At 38.2% G+C, this 17,500-nt stretch overlaps 1 protein-coding gene and 1 long non-coding RNA gene across 9 annotated transcripts in view; one reads left to right on the top strand and one right to left on the bottom strand.

The window, feature by feature from the left end:
* The window catches only part of LOC124947366, a 284,587-nt gene that overhangs the window by 263,157 nt on the left and 3,930 nt on the right, over nt 1–17,500 (top strand). For 2 of the 8 annotated variants that reach the window (XM_047489437.1, XM_047489445.1), the window contains 3 exons: nt 3,857–4,011; nt 4,089–9,326; nt 9,536–10,759. In XM_047489437.1, coding sequence (XP_047345393.1) covers nt 3,857–4,011; nt 4,089–9,326; nt 9,536–10,402 — 6,260 coding nt within the window. In that variant the 3' untranslated portion in view covers nt 10,403–10,759. Of the gene's footprint in view, nt 1–3,856; nt 4,012–4,088; nt 9,327–9,535; nt 10,760–11,385; nt 11,534–14,096; nt 14,344–15,129 lie in introns of those variants that run through there. The other 6 variants (XM_047489439.1, XM_047489438.1, XM_047489443.1 and 3 more) reach the window with 6 other exon arrangements.
* LOC124947368 lies at nt 1,775–3,793 on the bottom strand. The gene is made up of 2 exons (XR_007100388.1): nt 2,391–3,793; nt 1,775–2,312 (listed from the first exon to the last, which is right to left on the bottom strand). It is a non-coding gene; the product is annotated as an uncharacterized LOC124947368 (long non-coding RNA).

Below are 17,500 nucleotides of genomic sequence, written 5' to 3'. Positions count from 1 at the left end.
TAAAATGAAGAATAGAAAGAGAGAGAGAGAGAGAGAGAGAGAGAGAGAGAGAGAGAAAGAGAGAGAGAGAGAAAGAGAGAGAGAGAGAGAAAGAGAGAGCGAGAGAGAATGAGTATGTCTGCGCTTATGGTCGTCTAAAGTGATGCTAAGCGGTGATACAAGGTAGTCGAGAGGACAAGATAGAGAGATCGCAGTCTTCACCCCTTCAATGATATTCCTACCCTTTGAAGATCGGTATAAGAGCGACAAGAAACGGGAAATGAAAGGGTCTTGTGATTTCTCTCTATTTTTTTTTTTTTTCATCTTTCTACCTCTACACGTTACAAGTGTACACCTACAACGTGCATTTTTCTCTTTTACGTTCACGAGAAACATCGCTTTTCTGTCTATTATTATTATTATTATTACTATTATTATTATTATTATTACTATTATTATTATTATTATTATTATTATTATTATTATTATTATTATTATTATCATTATCATCATTACTATTACTATTACTATTATTCCTTTTTTTTCTACTTTACACTTATTTTTTTTTTCGCGGCAAAAAGTATCTACGAATAAATTTAAGCTCTCTGGAAGAAACAAGTTTTCTAATCGAACTACAAATATTCAGGAAAACGCTTGCGTTCGATGAAAAGTCGTAAAAAATTTTTAATGAATTTTTTCCTAAAGTACGTTTCGTCGTTCGTCTCTTTTATCTCGTTAACTCGTAATAATGATTATTTTAATTTACGGCTTTCGAACAAGCATTGGTAATAGTAGTAGTAGTAATAGTAGTACTAGTACTAGTAGTAGTAGTGGTAATAGTAATAGTAGTAGTAGTAGGAATAGCAGCAGTAGCAGCAGTTTTCTTCTTTTTCCCCATAGAATAGACGGAGTGAAATTAAAAAGCGTCTACGAAGTGGTCGACAAAGAGGACGTTTAAATAGCTTTCAAATGTACGCTTGTATAAAAGTAGAACGGGAGAATTTGGTTGCTCGTAATATTTTATAGACTTATATCATAAATTTCGTTTGCGATCGTTTTAGGTATTACACATCGTGGATAGAAAATAGACAATCCAAATAAACGAATCATGGAAGAATAGTAGGTATTATTATCGTGTTCGAGGTGTGCAGGATATTACAGCATACTGGGCGGTATAAATTGAATTCCGTCATGAAACCGTTACAATAATGGGGTGGTGGAAATGCATTATACACTCGAGGAGAATTGTCGTCCATCCCCATTTTGTGGTGTGCTCGCGCATGCCCGTTCACGATTTTATGCCCTCTTAAACAATTTCCACTCGTAAACAATTTTCCTCTTCTTCGTCGATCGATCATGCCTGTCTCACGTCGGCGTAATGCGTGCTGGTTAAACTCCGACATCCCAACGTCGAATGATTTCACGAGCGATGCATCTCGTGTACTTCGTGCGTTTCGTGTGTTTTGCGGTTCTTCTCATTTTTCCATCCTCTCTCTTTCTCTCTTCATCTCTACAGCCCTCTCAACATCCGGCCTCAATTCCCTTCTCCCTCTGTTATATCCATCTATTATTGGCATTGAATATTTTCAAGGAACTTTGTCCGAAAGGGATGTATTTGCGATTATAATAAATGACATGACATTAAGTTGTTTGCCATCGAAAATCATTATTGGTTGACGAATAAGTTCGACAAAAAAATTATTAAATCTTCTTTACGAAAGAATCTTTCTTACGAAGAAGGATTTTTTAGGAAAAAGAAAGAAGGAAAAAGAAAAAAAAAAGAAAAACCATTCGATAAATCCTTAGAGCTTTTTATTTAATAGAGTTAGTGTGAAAATTGCAAATTGAAGTTGTATCTATTATTTGAGAGTATATATATATATATATATATATGTATACATGTATACGTGTATAGATATCTGGCGAACGACCGCGCGTTTTCCATTCTGTCTATCAAAGGAAAATTGAAAGGATCCTTTTGATCTGCTCCTGTGACGCTTATCGCTTTTGCTCTTGATAACATGTCGAGGATAGCTCGGAATTGTGATAGAAGAAGGAAACGCGCACCCTGCGAGATGTCCGGAAAAGGGACCAATCGGCCTTTCGTGTCTTCTTATCGCGCGGCCGATCAATAAGTCCCGGGAGGAGGAAAGAATCCGCTCTCTATTCGCTACCAACGACAAGCGATGCGTGGTGGTGGTAGTCACGGTGAAGGAGATGGCGATGGAGCTGATGCTGCTGGTTGTGGCGGTATTGCTGGTGGTGGTGATGGTGGTGGTGGAGAAGCCCGGACGACTCTCGAGGTGGGGAAGGCATCCCTATCTTCGTCGTTGCTGGTAGACACAGACTTGATAAGGGTTAATTTCATACGAAGAGATGAGGAGTAAGGGAGCGAAGCGAGTAACGCATACCAACGCGAACTACACATCAACGTGAAACGAGAGACGGGCGAGAGTAGATGAGAAAAGAGACGAGACGGTGGTGGTAGTCCGCGGTCTCGCGACTGTCCGCTCGTGATTCTTGCGCCTGCCCGGACTAACGTGCAATCCCTTGCAATCTCTTTCTCCTCCTCGTCGCTCTCTGTAGCCCCTCATTGTCGCGCAAGCGCACTTCAAATCACGAGTATTCAGTCTGCAACGACGCCTCAACCACGAAACGTCTGATCCGGGCTAATCTCCAATGATCGCCGGCAACTCGCTTCTCGGCTGTCTCGAAAGTCTTAGACTTTCCGTACGTTGTCGTCGGGAAAACGACGATCAACTCACCTTTCATGCTGTGAGTTTGCCTTCCCATAGTCACGAGTTTTTAACTCACGTCTCTCATTCGATCGCTTTGGTGTCGCTTCGTGTGCACCGTCAATCGAGTTAGTGGAATACCAACGATGTGTTTATACATCTTTTAGTTTTACTCGATATATTTTGATGATATTATAATCGAGGATCACATGATAGTGCATTCTGGGTTAAAGTGTTGCCGTTAAATTGTAGACATTCGATCACTTTATGCTAATATATTTTTTAATTTTTTGTTTGAAGAATATTACAAAATTATCGTGAATAGAATTATTCCATTGCGCTTATCATTAGGAAGATTTACAGCTTACACTGTTGATTACAGCTCCCTCGAAAATAAGGGTGAAAGGGAATGATTGGCGCGTTGATGTGAAACCCCCCCTCGGAAGCCACAAAATGCTTGGAAGATTTTACGCAAATCTTCGTCCCCTTGAAAATCGGGTTAAACCGCCGCCACTAACAGAGATAGAGATACAGTGAGAAGGTAGTAGGGGTAAAAGAGAGAGAATGAGGAGGTGCCTTACTGCGGAGTAGAGATTCATTACTAGCCGCACCCCCTTCCACCTCTCGTTCGTCCTCTTTCTTCTCCTTCGTTTCCTTCGGCCCGAGTTATCTCTTCAACCCCGTTCCATTGGTGTTCACGCTGGAGAATAATTATCCGTTGTAGCTTTACAGATAAAAGACCCCCCGTTGAAAGCTACCTTTTCTCTCTTCTCGTTCGCCCTTCATCGTAGCCCTCGTAAATCACAGCAATTTCGAAGTGTCGACGACTGTTATAGCACTTTACCGGCACTTGTGTACACTCGGTCGATAGCTTCCGGCATAGATGCTCTCACGAACGAATACAAATGCTGATTTTAATATTTTTTTAAGCGACCCCATTTTATCTCTCGTGTAATTGTTTCGAACGATAAAAAGCTTTTAAAAAGTTTCCGAAACATTATTACATTTTTTTTTTTTTTTATAATTTTATACCCGTGAAGATTTTCTATTTTTTAACTGATAAATTAATTGACTTGTTTGTTTACATTAAGATGGATCTTAATTATATTACGTAATAACAAGTTATCAACTTGTATGCGCAGATGGTCTCAGTAAGAAAAAGAAGAGAAAACTGGTGGGTATAGGGGGCTTGTACTCAGGAGTTTCCGTATCGCAACTTCTGGCACAGCGGGAAAGAGCTATCGCTGCTGTTTCCACGTCGGGAGTTCAAGGTTCATCGGTGCCTAATGGATCGCAGGTAAATACCGCTCATAATTCTTCTTTGATTGCTTTGGCGATAATAATGGCTTATTACAAATGCACTTTTCTTTGCAGGTGTGGCCGATCGCGATCCCTAATTTGCAGATGCAACAAAGCAATCAACAAATCTGCCATCAATCGTTAAATTCACCCTCTCAAAATCACGACGTAAATAGTTCGGTACGAAATTCTCAACAGCGGTTAAATCAGCACAATATGCCTGGGATGATAATGGGAAATCCGCTAATTATGAATCAGCAAAGTACTAATTTCAATAATATGACCCAACAACAGCAGCAGCTTTTGCAGCAACAGCACCAACAATTATTACTACAGCAACAGCAGCAACAACAGCAACAGCAGCAACAGCAACAGCAACAACAACAACTGATGCAGCAACATTTATCGCAGCATCAACAGCAACAGCAACCTCAACAACTTTTACCTCATCATCAACAAATGCAGCATATGCCGTTGTTGCAACAACATCAGGAGCAACAACAGCAGCAGCAACAACAGCCACATCCCAACGCTGTAGTGAATCAATTATCTCAACAGCAAGTTCCTCATTACATAAATCAGTTGAATCAACAATCCTTGCACGTTATGCAGCAACAACAACAACATTTGAATCAACAACAGCAGCTTCACATACAACAAATTCAGAAACATAATATGCAACCGCCACAACAGCAGCATTTAACATCGGAAATGGATCAACAGCAAACAGGAAATTATAATTCGCAGCTGCCTCAAGAAGGTTACGTACATCATTTACAATCTTCGCAAATGTCGCAACCTGTTCTTCATCCGCTTCAACATCAACTTCATCAACATCAAATACAGCAGCAGCAGCAACAGCAGCAACAAGATCAGCATGGTATGCAGACTCAAACTATCGATCCATTTCAAATGCAAATACAACAACTACAACAACAGCAGCAACATCAACAGCAGTTGTCACAAATGTGCGTGCAGGCTCAATATCCTAATCAGCAATTATCTCATCATACGATGGATATTATACAGCAATCTAACGGCGGGTCCGTTATGAGTGGAATCAATCCTTCTGATTTGCAAAATAGACATGGTCGTACGCAACCAGCTACAGAAGATGATTTAAGTGCTAAGCAAATGCAACAACAGCAACAACAACAGCAACAACAGCAACAACAGCTGTTAATGCATAATCATAACTTGCAGCGGCATCAAATCGTTGAGAATGGAAATCTGTCAAATAATCCTCACGAAAATGCACAACGAATGTATACGCAAGGCCAAGTTCAATATCCAGCGAGAAACTTTGATACTCAGAAGATATCGACTGTGGAAGCCAAATTTGGTCATCAACAACAATACACTTTAGTCAGCCACGCGGGAAGAAGTCCAACTATTAACCATGCTACAGAAGTACAATCGGGTATGGGACCAACTAGCGGACAAGCAGGAAATATACATTTTAACGCGAGAGCACCTCCGTGGCAACAAAATCGTACAGTTGTTACGACTAATCAGACTTCATTAACTACGGTCCAAAATATCACTTGCAATTCTTTTGATCGTGTTCCTCCTCTCCATCATCACATTCCACAGACGTCAACCTGGACCGACGAGGTAGCGAGGAAGAAAGCCAAGTCAACTAAGAGCATGATGAAAAAACAGCGTCAGCATGGTACATCAGATATGAGGACTAATAATGGTCTCGATCAGCCAATACCAAGTCCAATTGACGAATTTAATGACAAAGCGCAACAGAATAGCGATCAAATTGGTTCGACGGTTAACAGCAGTGGTCCTTCATTTTTAGAGGATCCTAGTGGTTATTTAGCACAGCAAACCGCTTTACTAAATAGTACGATATCGCGGCAAACTGGCGTTAATAACACTCAAGTGGCCATATTGAACAGCCCGAAAGTACAACAAACGAATCATAGTACTCATACAGCGAGTAATCCCTATCTTGCGCAACCAAAGCCTTCCTCTGCTGCCAGTCCTTCAAGTACAACATTTAATTCTGTGAAAAATCATGCCACTTCACCAGTAGTGGTACACAGCAGTATGACGCCGACGTCTAGTAATGGTGCCATCGATTCCGACGGTAGCCCTTGCCATGGCTGTGTTAGCAGTGGTGACAATCAACCCTTCGTTCAAGATCAATACAACAAACAGCAATTACATCGACAATACGTATTGCATTCTGATCAACGCGAGGATCCAGTTACATCGTCGACGTTTGGTGAGAAATATCAAGGGAGTCAACAACAAATTGATTCAAGACCTATTCAAGGAGGTACTGTTAGTACTAGTCATGGTTCACCGATCGGTACAAATAGTCCAGCTAATTCGGATGTCCCTGCTTCCTCAACACCTGGAATATCTCAACCAGCAACACCTCAAAGTTTAACTTCATCCCAACCATCGACCCCGCACAGTTATTCTCAACCACCAACGCCCCATTCTCTTGCATCGTCGTCTGGTCAATTACCATCTCAACCTTTAACTCCACACTCTCATCCATCTTCATCGAATCAGTTTGCAACTCAACCGTTAACTCCTCAGGCACCGCAGCCTTCGCAATCATCGTCTAATAACAGTTTGGAACAGCACTTGGAAATGTCGTGTACAGTCGCAAATAATCCCAATGCTGTTTCACCAAGTACATCTCCTTCTCAAACATATTCTGCGCCTATGGACAATATAACGTCTCAGCTACCAAAAAGACAGGCTGTCAGTACGAGACAGCTATCTTTAGATGGCTATCAACCACATCCACATACAGTGAATACAGTTTCAAGGATACCATTAAATTCTTTTACCAGTACGTCGTCCGTGATAACGACTATGGCAAGCGGACATACGGTTAGTAGTAATACAATTACGTCTGTGCTTGCTGGAAGAGCGAATACGGCGACCGTATCTATAAATACGCCCTTGGGGATGCCTAACCCCGCTATTTTAAACATTCTTTCCAATAAGCCTCAACAGCCAACAACGGCATCGCCCGCTCTCGTGAATGTAACAGCGACGTCGACAACGGCGCATCATCCACATTCGATACCCCTTACACCTAGTCAATCGTCGACGATCACAGTATCGAAGTCACCATTGGAGATGGTTCAGAGTGTAGTAAGTAGTATTCAGGTACCTCAAGCGACAATTAATTCACCAATGCCACAGACTCAACAACAGCAACATCAGCAACAACAACAGCAGCATCAACAGCAACAACAACAACAACAACAACAACAACAACAGCAACAACAACAGCAGCAACAACAACAACAACAGCATCAACAGCAACAACAACAACAACAACAACAACAACAACAACAACAACAGCAGCAGCAACAACAACAGCAGCAGCAACAACAGCAACAGCATGCTCAGCAACAACAACATCCACAATCGAACGTTCAAGTTCACAATGTCCTTACATCTGGTGGTATATTGAAGCATCCAACCGGATCTACTTTGCCACCTGGACATATTTTAGTATCCAGTGGTGGACAACTCATAATGGCAAGCACTGGGTCTGCTATTAATGGTGTGATGGCACCGCCACCACCGAAAATCATTTCTAATGCTAATTCAATGCCACCGTTATCCGTTTCGCCGATGGTCACTAGTGTAACTGGAGCAGTTAGTCAAGTTATACCGGCAGTTGGTGTAGCTCAGCAAGTGATAGGACAACCAACGGTTTTGGTTAATGCTATACAAACACCGGTTCTTATTCAACCCGGTGTTATGACGATGGACAGTATTGGACAAAATGTACAAATACCTCATCTCACGGTTGCTACCGGGAACGTTATACAAAATGCTCAGTCCATCTTAGACGCAAATCAAGATGTGACGAGGAACGTGAGTACAAATCAGGGTATCGTGAACCGTCAACCGGCTTTACTTTCACCCGAATCCGCGCTGAGTAAAAAGAAAGCGTACAAAAAACGAAAGACCAATCCTCAAACCGTAGCGTCGATGCTTCACATTGCTTCGTCTCAACAAAATGCGGGTATGCTGATGCAATCGCAATCGAATTTTGCGCAGCAAAATTTCCAAGCACAGAGCATAGGTGGGCCAATGTTGCAGGCCCTTACAATTGTTCCTGGCAAAGGCGGTGCACCCGCTCAATTGGTCATGAATGGTCAAACAGGTGCAACGTCCGCGCAATTTAACACTCAACAGATTATTACAAATCCTCAACCTGCTCAACAAATAAATCTTTTGCAACCGGTTAATTTGTTGAATGGAGCAGCTGGAATGGTACAGAATTTCCCTACCATCCAACAGTTTATCGTGCCTGGAATAGGAAGTATGGTCATGTCTGCCGACGGTACTGCGACTTTGTTGCAAGATACTGGAAATATAGGAATGCAGCTACAAATACAAAATGTAAATGGTCAAAATGTCCTTACGCCGGTGCAAAGTCATAGCGGAATATTTAGTCCGAGTCAAAGTATTTTGGCAGCTGGACCGGCTGGGATGGTGATCAGAGCACCGCAAGCAACTAGCAGCAAAATCATTCAACAGCACAGTCCTGGTGCACAGTTCCTGTCTCCCAATAGTGGTCAATTTCTAGTAAATGGAACGACGTCTTTTGGGAATCAATTGAGTCCCATAGTGGCCAATGTTAGTCCCAATCAACAGGTGACATTTAATACGTCTCAGGTTAGGCCACCCAATATGCAGGGCCAACAGGAATTTATACAAATGAACGGCCAAACGTTGATGGTACCTTGCGCGACCGCTCAGAATATTGCCGTTTCATCAGCACCGAATCAACAGAACACAACTTTCGTTCAGCAAAATACAACTATCGTTCAACAACAAACCACTATGGTATCGAACAATCAGATACCAAATTTTCAGACAGCGCCTTCGAACAATGCAGGACCCGTTGATCCAGCTTTAAATCTAGATCACAACCAGCCATATATTCTAAGTTCGGGCATGATCTCAGGAAAACCGCCATCTTCTCCAAAAAATAGCATTAATTCTCCTACCTCTGATCAAAGTATAGAACAGCAGCAATATGTTCTTGCTAGTAGCAGTACTTCCGTTGTCGAGAAAACGGGACAGCAGATCGATCAACACAGTCCGTTGATGGCGAGGCATTCCGTATCGACTCAAACAGCTGGTAATCAAGCAAATATAGTACAGGCGGCGATGATGAGACAGGGTTCTCCACCAGATACGACTACGCATAGTCCAGGAAATAGTCAGCGGTCAAACAGTCCAGCTGTCGACACGACAACACATGGAGCAGCTTCTCCCGCGCCACCGATCAGTGCCAGACAGCATTCTTCATCTACGGTAATATAAGAAGCAATACATAATAAAACATAATACATTAGAATACGTGATAATAATTATTATTATTTTTAATAATCGTATATTTCTGGTTTTCCTATTTTTTTTTCTTTTTCTTTTTCCTTTTGTTTTGTTTTTTTGTTTTTTTGTTATTTTTTTTTTTTTTTTAAAGGACGAGCGTGAAGTCGAATTTTTTAATCGTATGGTTTTAGCCCATGGTTCATTGCGTCTCAAGCAGCGAACCTGATTCTGGTGACATCACGATGACGTCAGAAGATTGGAGGATTCAAGGTGTTACCACGAAAGAGATCACACTAAGTCAACCCAATCTTCATGGGAAGACTTACGTGGAATCGACGGTGACTACTGGGATCCAGGTTGGTACCCATGTAGAACAGGGTAACCGTCATCTAGCTCTAATAGACATGCATCAGCCAGCCGATACGACACACGCAGAAAACACATACGCTGACTCACAGGAGCATATGGACACATCATCACCAAATCATTCCATTTATTCAGACACAATGGACCACTCTCCACTGGAGGATCAGCTGAGCGTCCCTAAAGAAATAACGGATATCTCTCATCAAGAGATCGATGTCAATAATCCGTTGCCTATTGTAGGACAAGCGCATTATCAACCGATCCTCTATCATAGTCATCATTATGTGCCTAATACGAACGTGTATCGGCAGCAAGCCTTAGTGCCAGATCATGCTCATTATACGATGCTACCTCACGCGAATAAATTCGATTCTAAGTCTTGCGATATTGAACTTCAGCATAATATCGTCGAAGAAGATAGCGATCAAAATTCCGAAGATAAAACTTCGGAACGAGAAAATATTCCCTATTGTCCCCAAAATGTAGCCTGTCAAAAATTCATTGGCGTAGGTATCGCCGCGCCCGGTCTTTATCCCCATTTATATAATTATAGGTCTGACCCTAGTGGCATTGCTGTCGTAAATTATTCACCAAACAAACAAGCGTATATAAATCCTTACGTTTACAGTCAACTTGCATATGCCCAAGAGGGTGACGATGGGGAGGAGAGTGATTCCTCGCTCGAGGAATAGCATCTTTCTTTCGTACGGTCGATCGATTAACTTTAATTGAATTTGTATATTAAGAGAAATAGGTTCCACAGTGGCTGCCGCGGATAAATGGCGAAACACTCATTGCGAACCCATCATAAATCGCTAACATTAAGTTTGTAATTAATTTGTATCTAACGTTACTTTTACTTTTTATGCGCGTCTTTTTTTTTCCTTTGCGACGCGGAGCATACATGCTCGATCCATCTATAGCGTTATTATTTAAAACGTAAATACATTGCAATAATGTAAGCGTATTATTAACCGTGTGCTAGCGGATTATTTGAAAAGATCATGGTTCTTTATATTGAGAAGAAATAAATCTTTTGCTGAACAATATCCTTCTGATAATCGAATAATATAATATATATATATATATATATATGCGTATATATATATATACACATATATATATATATATATATATATATATATATATACACACACATACATACCTTATGACGAAAAAAAAATCTTGCAATGAGCATGCATTAAAAAGTTTGAGTTTGTTTATCTCGTATCAGTCTTGTTTTTGCATGTCAAAATGAAAGAATGAAATCAAACGTGCCACCTTCTTAATCATTTTATCGTAAGCGCGTTGCTATATAAGTTTGTGATTGTTTTACGTTAGATTCTACGTTGCCTATGTTTTCTTTTTTTTCTTTTTTTTTTTTTTATTGATTTTTAAACAGCTTCTCGAGTAACGACAATAAGTTTTAACGATAAAACAAAATGTTGGAGAAAGAAGAACTATACGGATATGATCTGATAGTCGTGTGCTTTCTCATTCTTATCCATTTGCTCGGTCGATTCGAAAGAATGATGACGCTATTGCTAAAAAGAAAAAAAGAACATACACACATATGGTTTAATGCGAATATTAGTTGGAAGTGTTTATTATTTGATATGATATTAGCATGCGGTTGGTAAGCTTGTGCCTGAGTTGATCGAGTTGTATTTGACAGATCTATACGTCAGAGACGTTGAAGCAAGCGGAAGGTGTGGTGAGCACGGTGAGGTGCGAGGGCAGGGAACATGCCCTCGGCCGAGGAATCAAGCGAAAGCTGGAGTCCATCCATTCGATGCATTCCACCCTGCATGAAGACCAAGATGGTCAGTATTTTGTACGGTACAATTAGATCTTAATTAAACGTCAATAGCTAGATTAATTTTCTTTCGAAGAAAGAAGTATTCTTGTAGGAACTATTCGATTGTTATTAATTTTACCAAAACTTAACCCTATGAATATTTGTAAGTTTTCTGTCAACGAAATGTCCTTTTTTGAAAATTCTTACATACAAGAATACTTCTTAAAAATACTAGCGCAAAAGAGGCAATGTAAATTTTCTTGTAGATCTTGAATACTTATTATAATACTTGTCAATCTAATTCAATCTTTTTTACGAGCTCTTAAAATGTTTTTAATGAAATGTCACTTTTTAAAAAGCACGTGAACGTGATAATTGCAAAATTGATTTCACAATACAAAACGTACGAAAAATTTTGGTACGAGGGGAATGTTATTATCGGTTATGCCTTTTTGATTTGAGTATATTTGATTATGAAATGCCACGCGATGTGTATTATAAGGCGCTCTTCAAACTCACATTTGCATTGATATTTGCATGAATGACGACGGTCTTTCTTTGCTTGTGCATGTTTAGCATAACGCGCGTATTCATGTGGTACGCTTACTCGCTGCATGGTAAATTGCTTTTGTAATCGCTTGGAAGTGTTTGTAAGTTCTTCATTCTATATTCACGATTGTAACTTTTAACGGCCATTTATCTTTCTTTTATCCTACGGTATATAAAAAAAAAAAAAAAAAAAAAAATAAATAAAAAAAAAAATAAAAAAAATAAAAAAACATAAAAATAAAAAAAAAAAAGAATAAAAGGAATAAAAAAGAAATCCATATATGCTTAGTTACTTTTATTTACGCACGTAATTTGATATCGCGTGCGTAAGTAGAGAAACGAGAGAAAACAAACAAATAACATTTCGTCATAAAGCTGCTTTATCATTAATTACATTCGCACGAATGTTTACGGAACAGGTAAGTGACGTCAGTACTAAACGGATTTCATTTATTGTTCGCGTATTAGATTTGTAAAGTACATAAAATAACAATGTTACTCGTTATATGTAAATAATATACGTCAAAGTTTCGTTGCGTTTACTAATTGGCTGTCAGGTTTGTTAATATCATATTCTCGCAATCACATCGAATTGTGTGGCCAGGGGGCTTCAATCACATATAAGTTCACTTTGTAGGGGGTGTGGCTCATCGATTTACGGCGTTACCTGTATATATTCATCCTCACATAATTTTTGTACATAATTGCTATGGCATGCGCGCAATACGTCGTGGGTGAAATATTGACAAATTTTATAACAAATTCGGCTTTTAAAAAATTTCAATCGTGTCATAGGAATTTCATTTAAACGTTCATACTATGATAAAGTGCTATGATAAATAGATAAGATTTGAATTTGTTCGTATCACAATTTGTAAAATTTTGATTTGTTTGAATCGTTTAAAGTTTCAATTTAAATTCAAAATAATTTCAATCGAGAAGTTCATATATTTTTTATTAATAATTATTTTTTCAAGTAATCGAGACAAAGAAGATTTTCCTTTTTAACAAAGATTTGACACAAAAATATAATTAAAATCACTTGCATGTGCTCACACGAACAACTTGATATATTTTATCCCACTTCTGATTTTGCCTTATCATCAGTGAATGATGCAACTAATTATTTTTAACGAGCACACGCGCGAAGCAAGAAGCACATTTCGGAGGATGGACAAATGTACGGCTCGATGTAAAAGACGTAGTTATAAAATTCTAACAATTCACCAAGGCAGTACGAGCTACGGGACTAATTTTTCTGTGACACGCACCGCAATCATAATTAAGCGTTACGTTGTTTTGCGCTGCACATCTGAAACAACAATTAACATCCAAATGGCGAAGGACTCTGTAAACTCGTTTGATATTTATTTAATTATGCCCAAAATAATCTTGAAAATCAAAAAACATAACAATAGTTATCATGCATTATGATAATTTATATTATATTTTTTTCTACAGTTTCAAAATGCCAGACTTTTTCTCTTTGCACTCGAGTATAAACAAAAAAAAAAAAATAAATAAATAAACAAACGATTAAGCTTTCGATAACAAATTATTTACAAATTAATTACACATTGCTATTAATATCAAACAAAACCATATTTATATTCAAGTAATATTCATTGTTCTTTAAAATTTATTTGCCAATTTCTGTATGATATATTTAAAATTATTTCAAATAGTTCGATAATGTTATAAGAATATATATCAAGTGCAAAGAGTTAAGGGACAATCAAAAATACGTACGAGCTTGCAACAAGTGTCCGAATAGTGAATATTTCAATAGTCTGCACAAATCCATTAAAAAAAAAAAAAAAAAAAAAAAAAGAAAAAAGGAAAAAAAGAACAAAAAAAAAAAAGAAAAAGAAAAAAAAAGAAAAGAAAAAAAAATTTTCTTTCCAATATCTCGATAATAATTCCTCTCGCACCATGTATAATATAAAACGAGCCACGAGCCCCGTTTATAGAGAACGAAAAATAGATAAAGATAATAAGAAAAAGAAAAAAAACAAAGGATCGTTCTTTGGAATCCTCAGTAGCTGAGACAAAGGTGGAGGAGAAAAAGCAATGGAAACTGGAAGTGGGTGAACTCGTGTGGGGTGCAGCAAGGGGGAGTCCCGCTTGGCCGGGTAAAGTCGAGTCCTTGGGTCCACCGGGCACGATGACAGTTGGGGTCCGTTGGTACGGGGGAGGGGGCACTCTCACCCAGGTCGATGTCAAGGCCCTCAAGTCGCTCTCCGAAGGCCTCGAGGCACACCATCGTGCCCGAAAAAAATTTCGGAAGTGAGTTTGATTCGACCTTTTTCAGATTTCTAGCAAAGAGATCGAGTCTTTTTCACGAATCTTTTTTTACAAATTCTTATCTATATAACAAAATTGTTTTTCAAAGAAACTTTTGTCCTTTAGCAGACAATTTCATCGGAATGAAAATGGATTGCTGTACGTGGCTGACCATTATCGATTTGTGCTATTTAACAGAAAAAGAAAAAAAAAAAAAAAAAGAAAAAAAGATGCATTTGTCTTTCCATGAAAAAAAAAAAGAGAAGGAGGTTTGATAAATTAAAAATGATCACGTGAAATGGTCATAAGCATACAGCAATATTCATTAGCAAACCAACAGCCAATTAATTCATATGATATAAATCGATTTCTTTTACGTGTTCTCGCAGTTTTTATTATCGTAAGCGCAACGAACGAATTCTACGGAGGAACGATGATTAACATCGAATCATGTAGAAAAGATAACGATAAAATATTTGGAAAACTATAAGAAATGAAATTATATATGTGTTTACTATACATATATCTTTTTTCTTAACGGCGTTTGTTTTTATCCTTTTCGTAGCACGTTTAGATTTTCGTTTCGCTTTTGCTTGATACACCGATCATACTATTATTAATTATTATTATTATTATTAATTATTATTATTATTTATTTTTTGTTTTTATTATCATTATCATCATTATTATTATATAATTTTATTTAATCGTGTGCCGATCGAAACGGCATTCCAAGGCCTATTAATCGATTAACTTTACGATTTTATACTTGATCCTTGTGTTTTTTAGAAGTCGTAAATTGAATATGCAATTGGAAAATGCGATACAAGAGGCTATGGCGGAATTGGACAAGATAAGCGAATCGTCGCATCATCGAGAGAAGGCGACATCGGCGGTAAGAAGATCGTCGAAGGTTTCATCGAGTCCAACTACGACCACGAGAAATCCTGCTAGCAATGCCGTCGCTAAAAGATCGTCCAAGAGATCAATGGGAACAAGTTTAGATAATGGAAAAGCCGATCAGAAGCAATGTCGATGATAATTCGTTTTATAACAAATTATTCGCCTATCGTAGATCAGAATAATTCGAAAATACGAAAAATCGATTAATTTGAATGTCGAACGATATAGATGGTACATAGCTATATTTCCTATTATTATCCATTCCCTCCTTTAATCGGACCCGAAGAGAAAAATCTTTGAATTTTCTTCGTTCCTCTTATTCCTTATTTATTCCGTCTAGAGTTCTGAAAGGTCCTTTACGATTGATTAGCATCGAAGAACACGTTCTCCCGATTGCATTTCTTTGAAACGAAAAAATCGAGACACGCATACCTATCTTGAAGTCGTTCGCTTCTTGTCGATACCCTTCAATTAAGAATTTCTCAGTTGTTCGAAGTTGCGATTGATCGCTGATAAAAGTATTCCCTTTGTCGGCTGTCACTCGTTTCAGAGTAAAGGGAGATTAATCGTTACCGCGTTTGTATAGGCGAACGCCTATATAATAATCCGACGTTTCTCATTCCTCATTCCATCTTTTCTACAAGACGTAAACTTTTTTCTTTTCCTTTTCCTTTGCGTGCAAATATCATCGGGAAAAGCCTAACTAGTCTAAGAAAAACGAACGAAGAAAAGTTTTATGTCGATATAATCGAGAAAGAGAGAGAGAGAGAGAGAGAGAGAGAGAGAGAGAGAGAGAGAATGATATGAAGTGGGGAGATGAGAATCAGAGTGATCGGAATCGAAGTAACGAGCCGTGAGAAAGGAGAACTAATCTCTAATGGCAGCATGGGGATACTTTTTATATCAGGCCTGTCTACGGCTACCGAGCTCTCGGCTTTTCATCGACGTCCACTCGCATAATTGATCGTTACTTCCTGTTCGTTTGTTCGTTTGTTCGTTACAACGACTGCGAAATTAACGATTTAAAGATCTCGCTCGTTACGATCTTGCGACGTTTACCGATATAATGAGATCAATTTCAACTTTGAAAAAAAAGATTAAATTCATTGTTCGATTAATCGCGAATTATTATTATTCCAATGGTGCTAGTTTATGATGAAATACGTTTTTACGTGAAAGCAAAAAATAAAAAAGAAAAAGACAAAAAGAAAAAAAAGAGAAACAAATGCACAGAATGTATTCGCGTGGATCGGAACAATATGTATGTATGTATTTCTCTACCGTCGTACGAAAATCAATGGCCGACGTACGACTGGCCTATATCCGATGTTTCCAGACATTAATTAAAATAATGAATTAATAATGACTTACGGATTGATAACAATGAAGAGCCCGTAGATTCATTTCTTTTTACGGACTTTTCCATCCTAAAATTCTGAGCGTGTATATATCATAGATATAGTATATACTTATACGTATATACGTGCGCTTGTACATAGGAGTGTCCTTTTTATTCCGAACGATAAAATCGTATGAAGAAACGGATATAGGCGAATTTTCCGTCGAATATTATTTACGATATAAATATAAATACTTTCCTCTCGGCAAGGTTCCAAAGAATAACAAGAGAAAGAAAGAAAAATGAAAAAAGAAGAAAAAAAACAAAGAGAAAATAAAAACGAAGAAGAAAATAAAAAACAGAGAAACAAACAACAAAAAAAAAAGCAAAAAACCAATTTTCGATAATTACAATATTATTGCCTTTCCGACTTACGCTTACGATCGATGAAGATTTTAACGATACTTTTATCGAGTCACTCTCAATTGAAATTTTTACGTACAAAAGATTGTTATCCTTAACGATAAGAATATTTCGAATACAATGAGTAAAACCCTCGAATACTATTTTACCGATCGATATCAATGTATGTACATGTATAGAAAGGAAATAGTATACGAGCTATCAGTTTTATTAAAAAACTATCTGTGTATATGTAGACGCAAGCGTAGGCGGAAAGGATCGTTTTAATGATACGACCTCGCGTTGTACACCATTACTATAAATATTAATTCGACACGTTCGACCATTTTAACTAAAGGAAGGATGGTTCATGAAAAATATTTTAAATCTCGGCATAATAATTTTATAAGTACGATTAAGTACATACTACGCTAATCGGATTTGTATATATAGAAAAGAGCGATACATCGCCGACTGGACGTTATTATGAAGAAAGTATTGTATTTAAGTTTTTTA

This window comes from Vespa velutina, chromosome 2, assembly GCF_912470025.1.
Source record: "Vespa velutina chromosome 2, iVesVel2.1, whole genome shotgun sequence".
Lineage (NCBI taxonomy): Eukaryota > Metazoa > Arthropoda > Insecta > Hymenoptera > Vespidae > Vespa > Vespa velutina.
The sequence above is the reverse complement of the archived record's forward strand: the minus strand, read 5'-3'. Positions and strand labels throughout refer to the sequence as shown.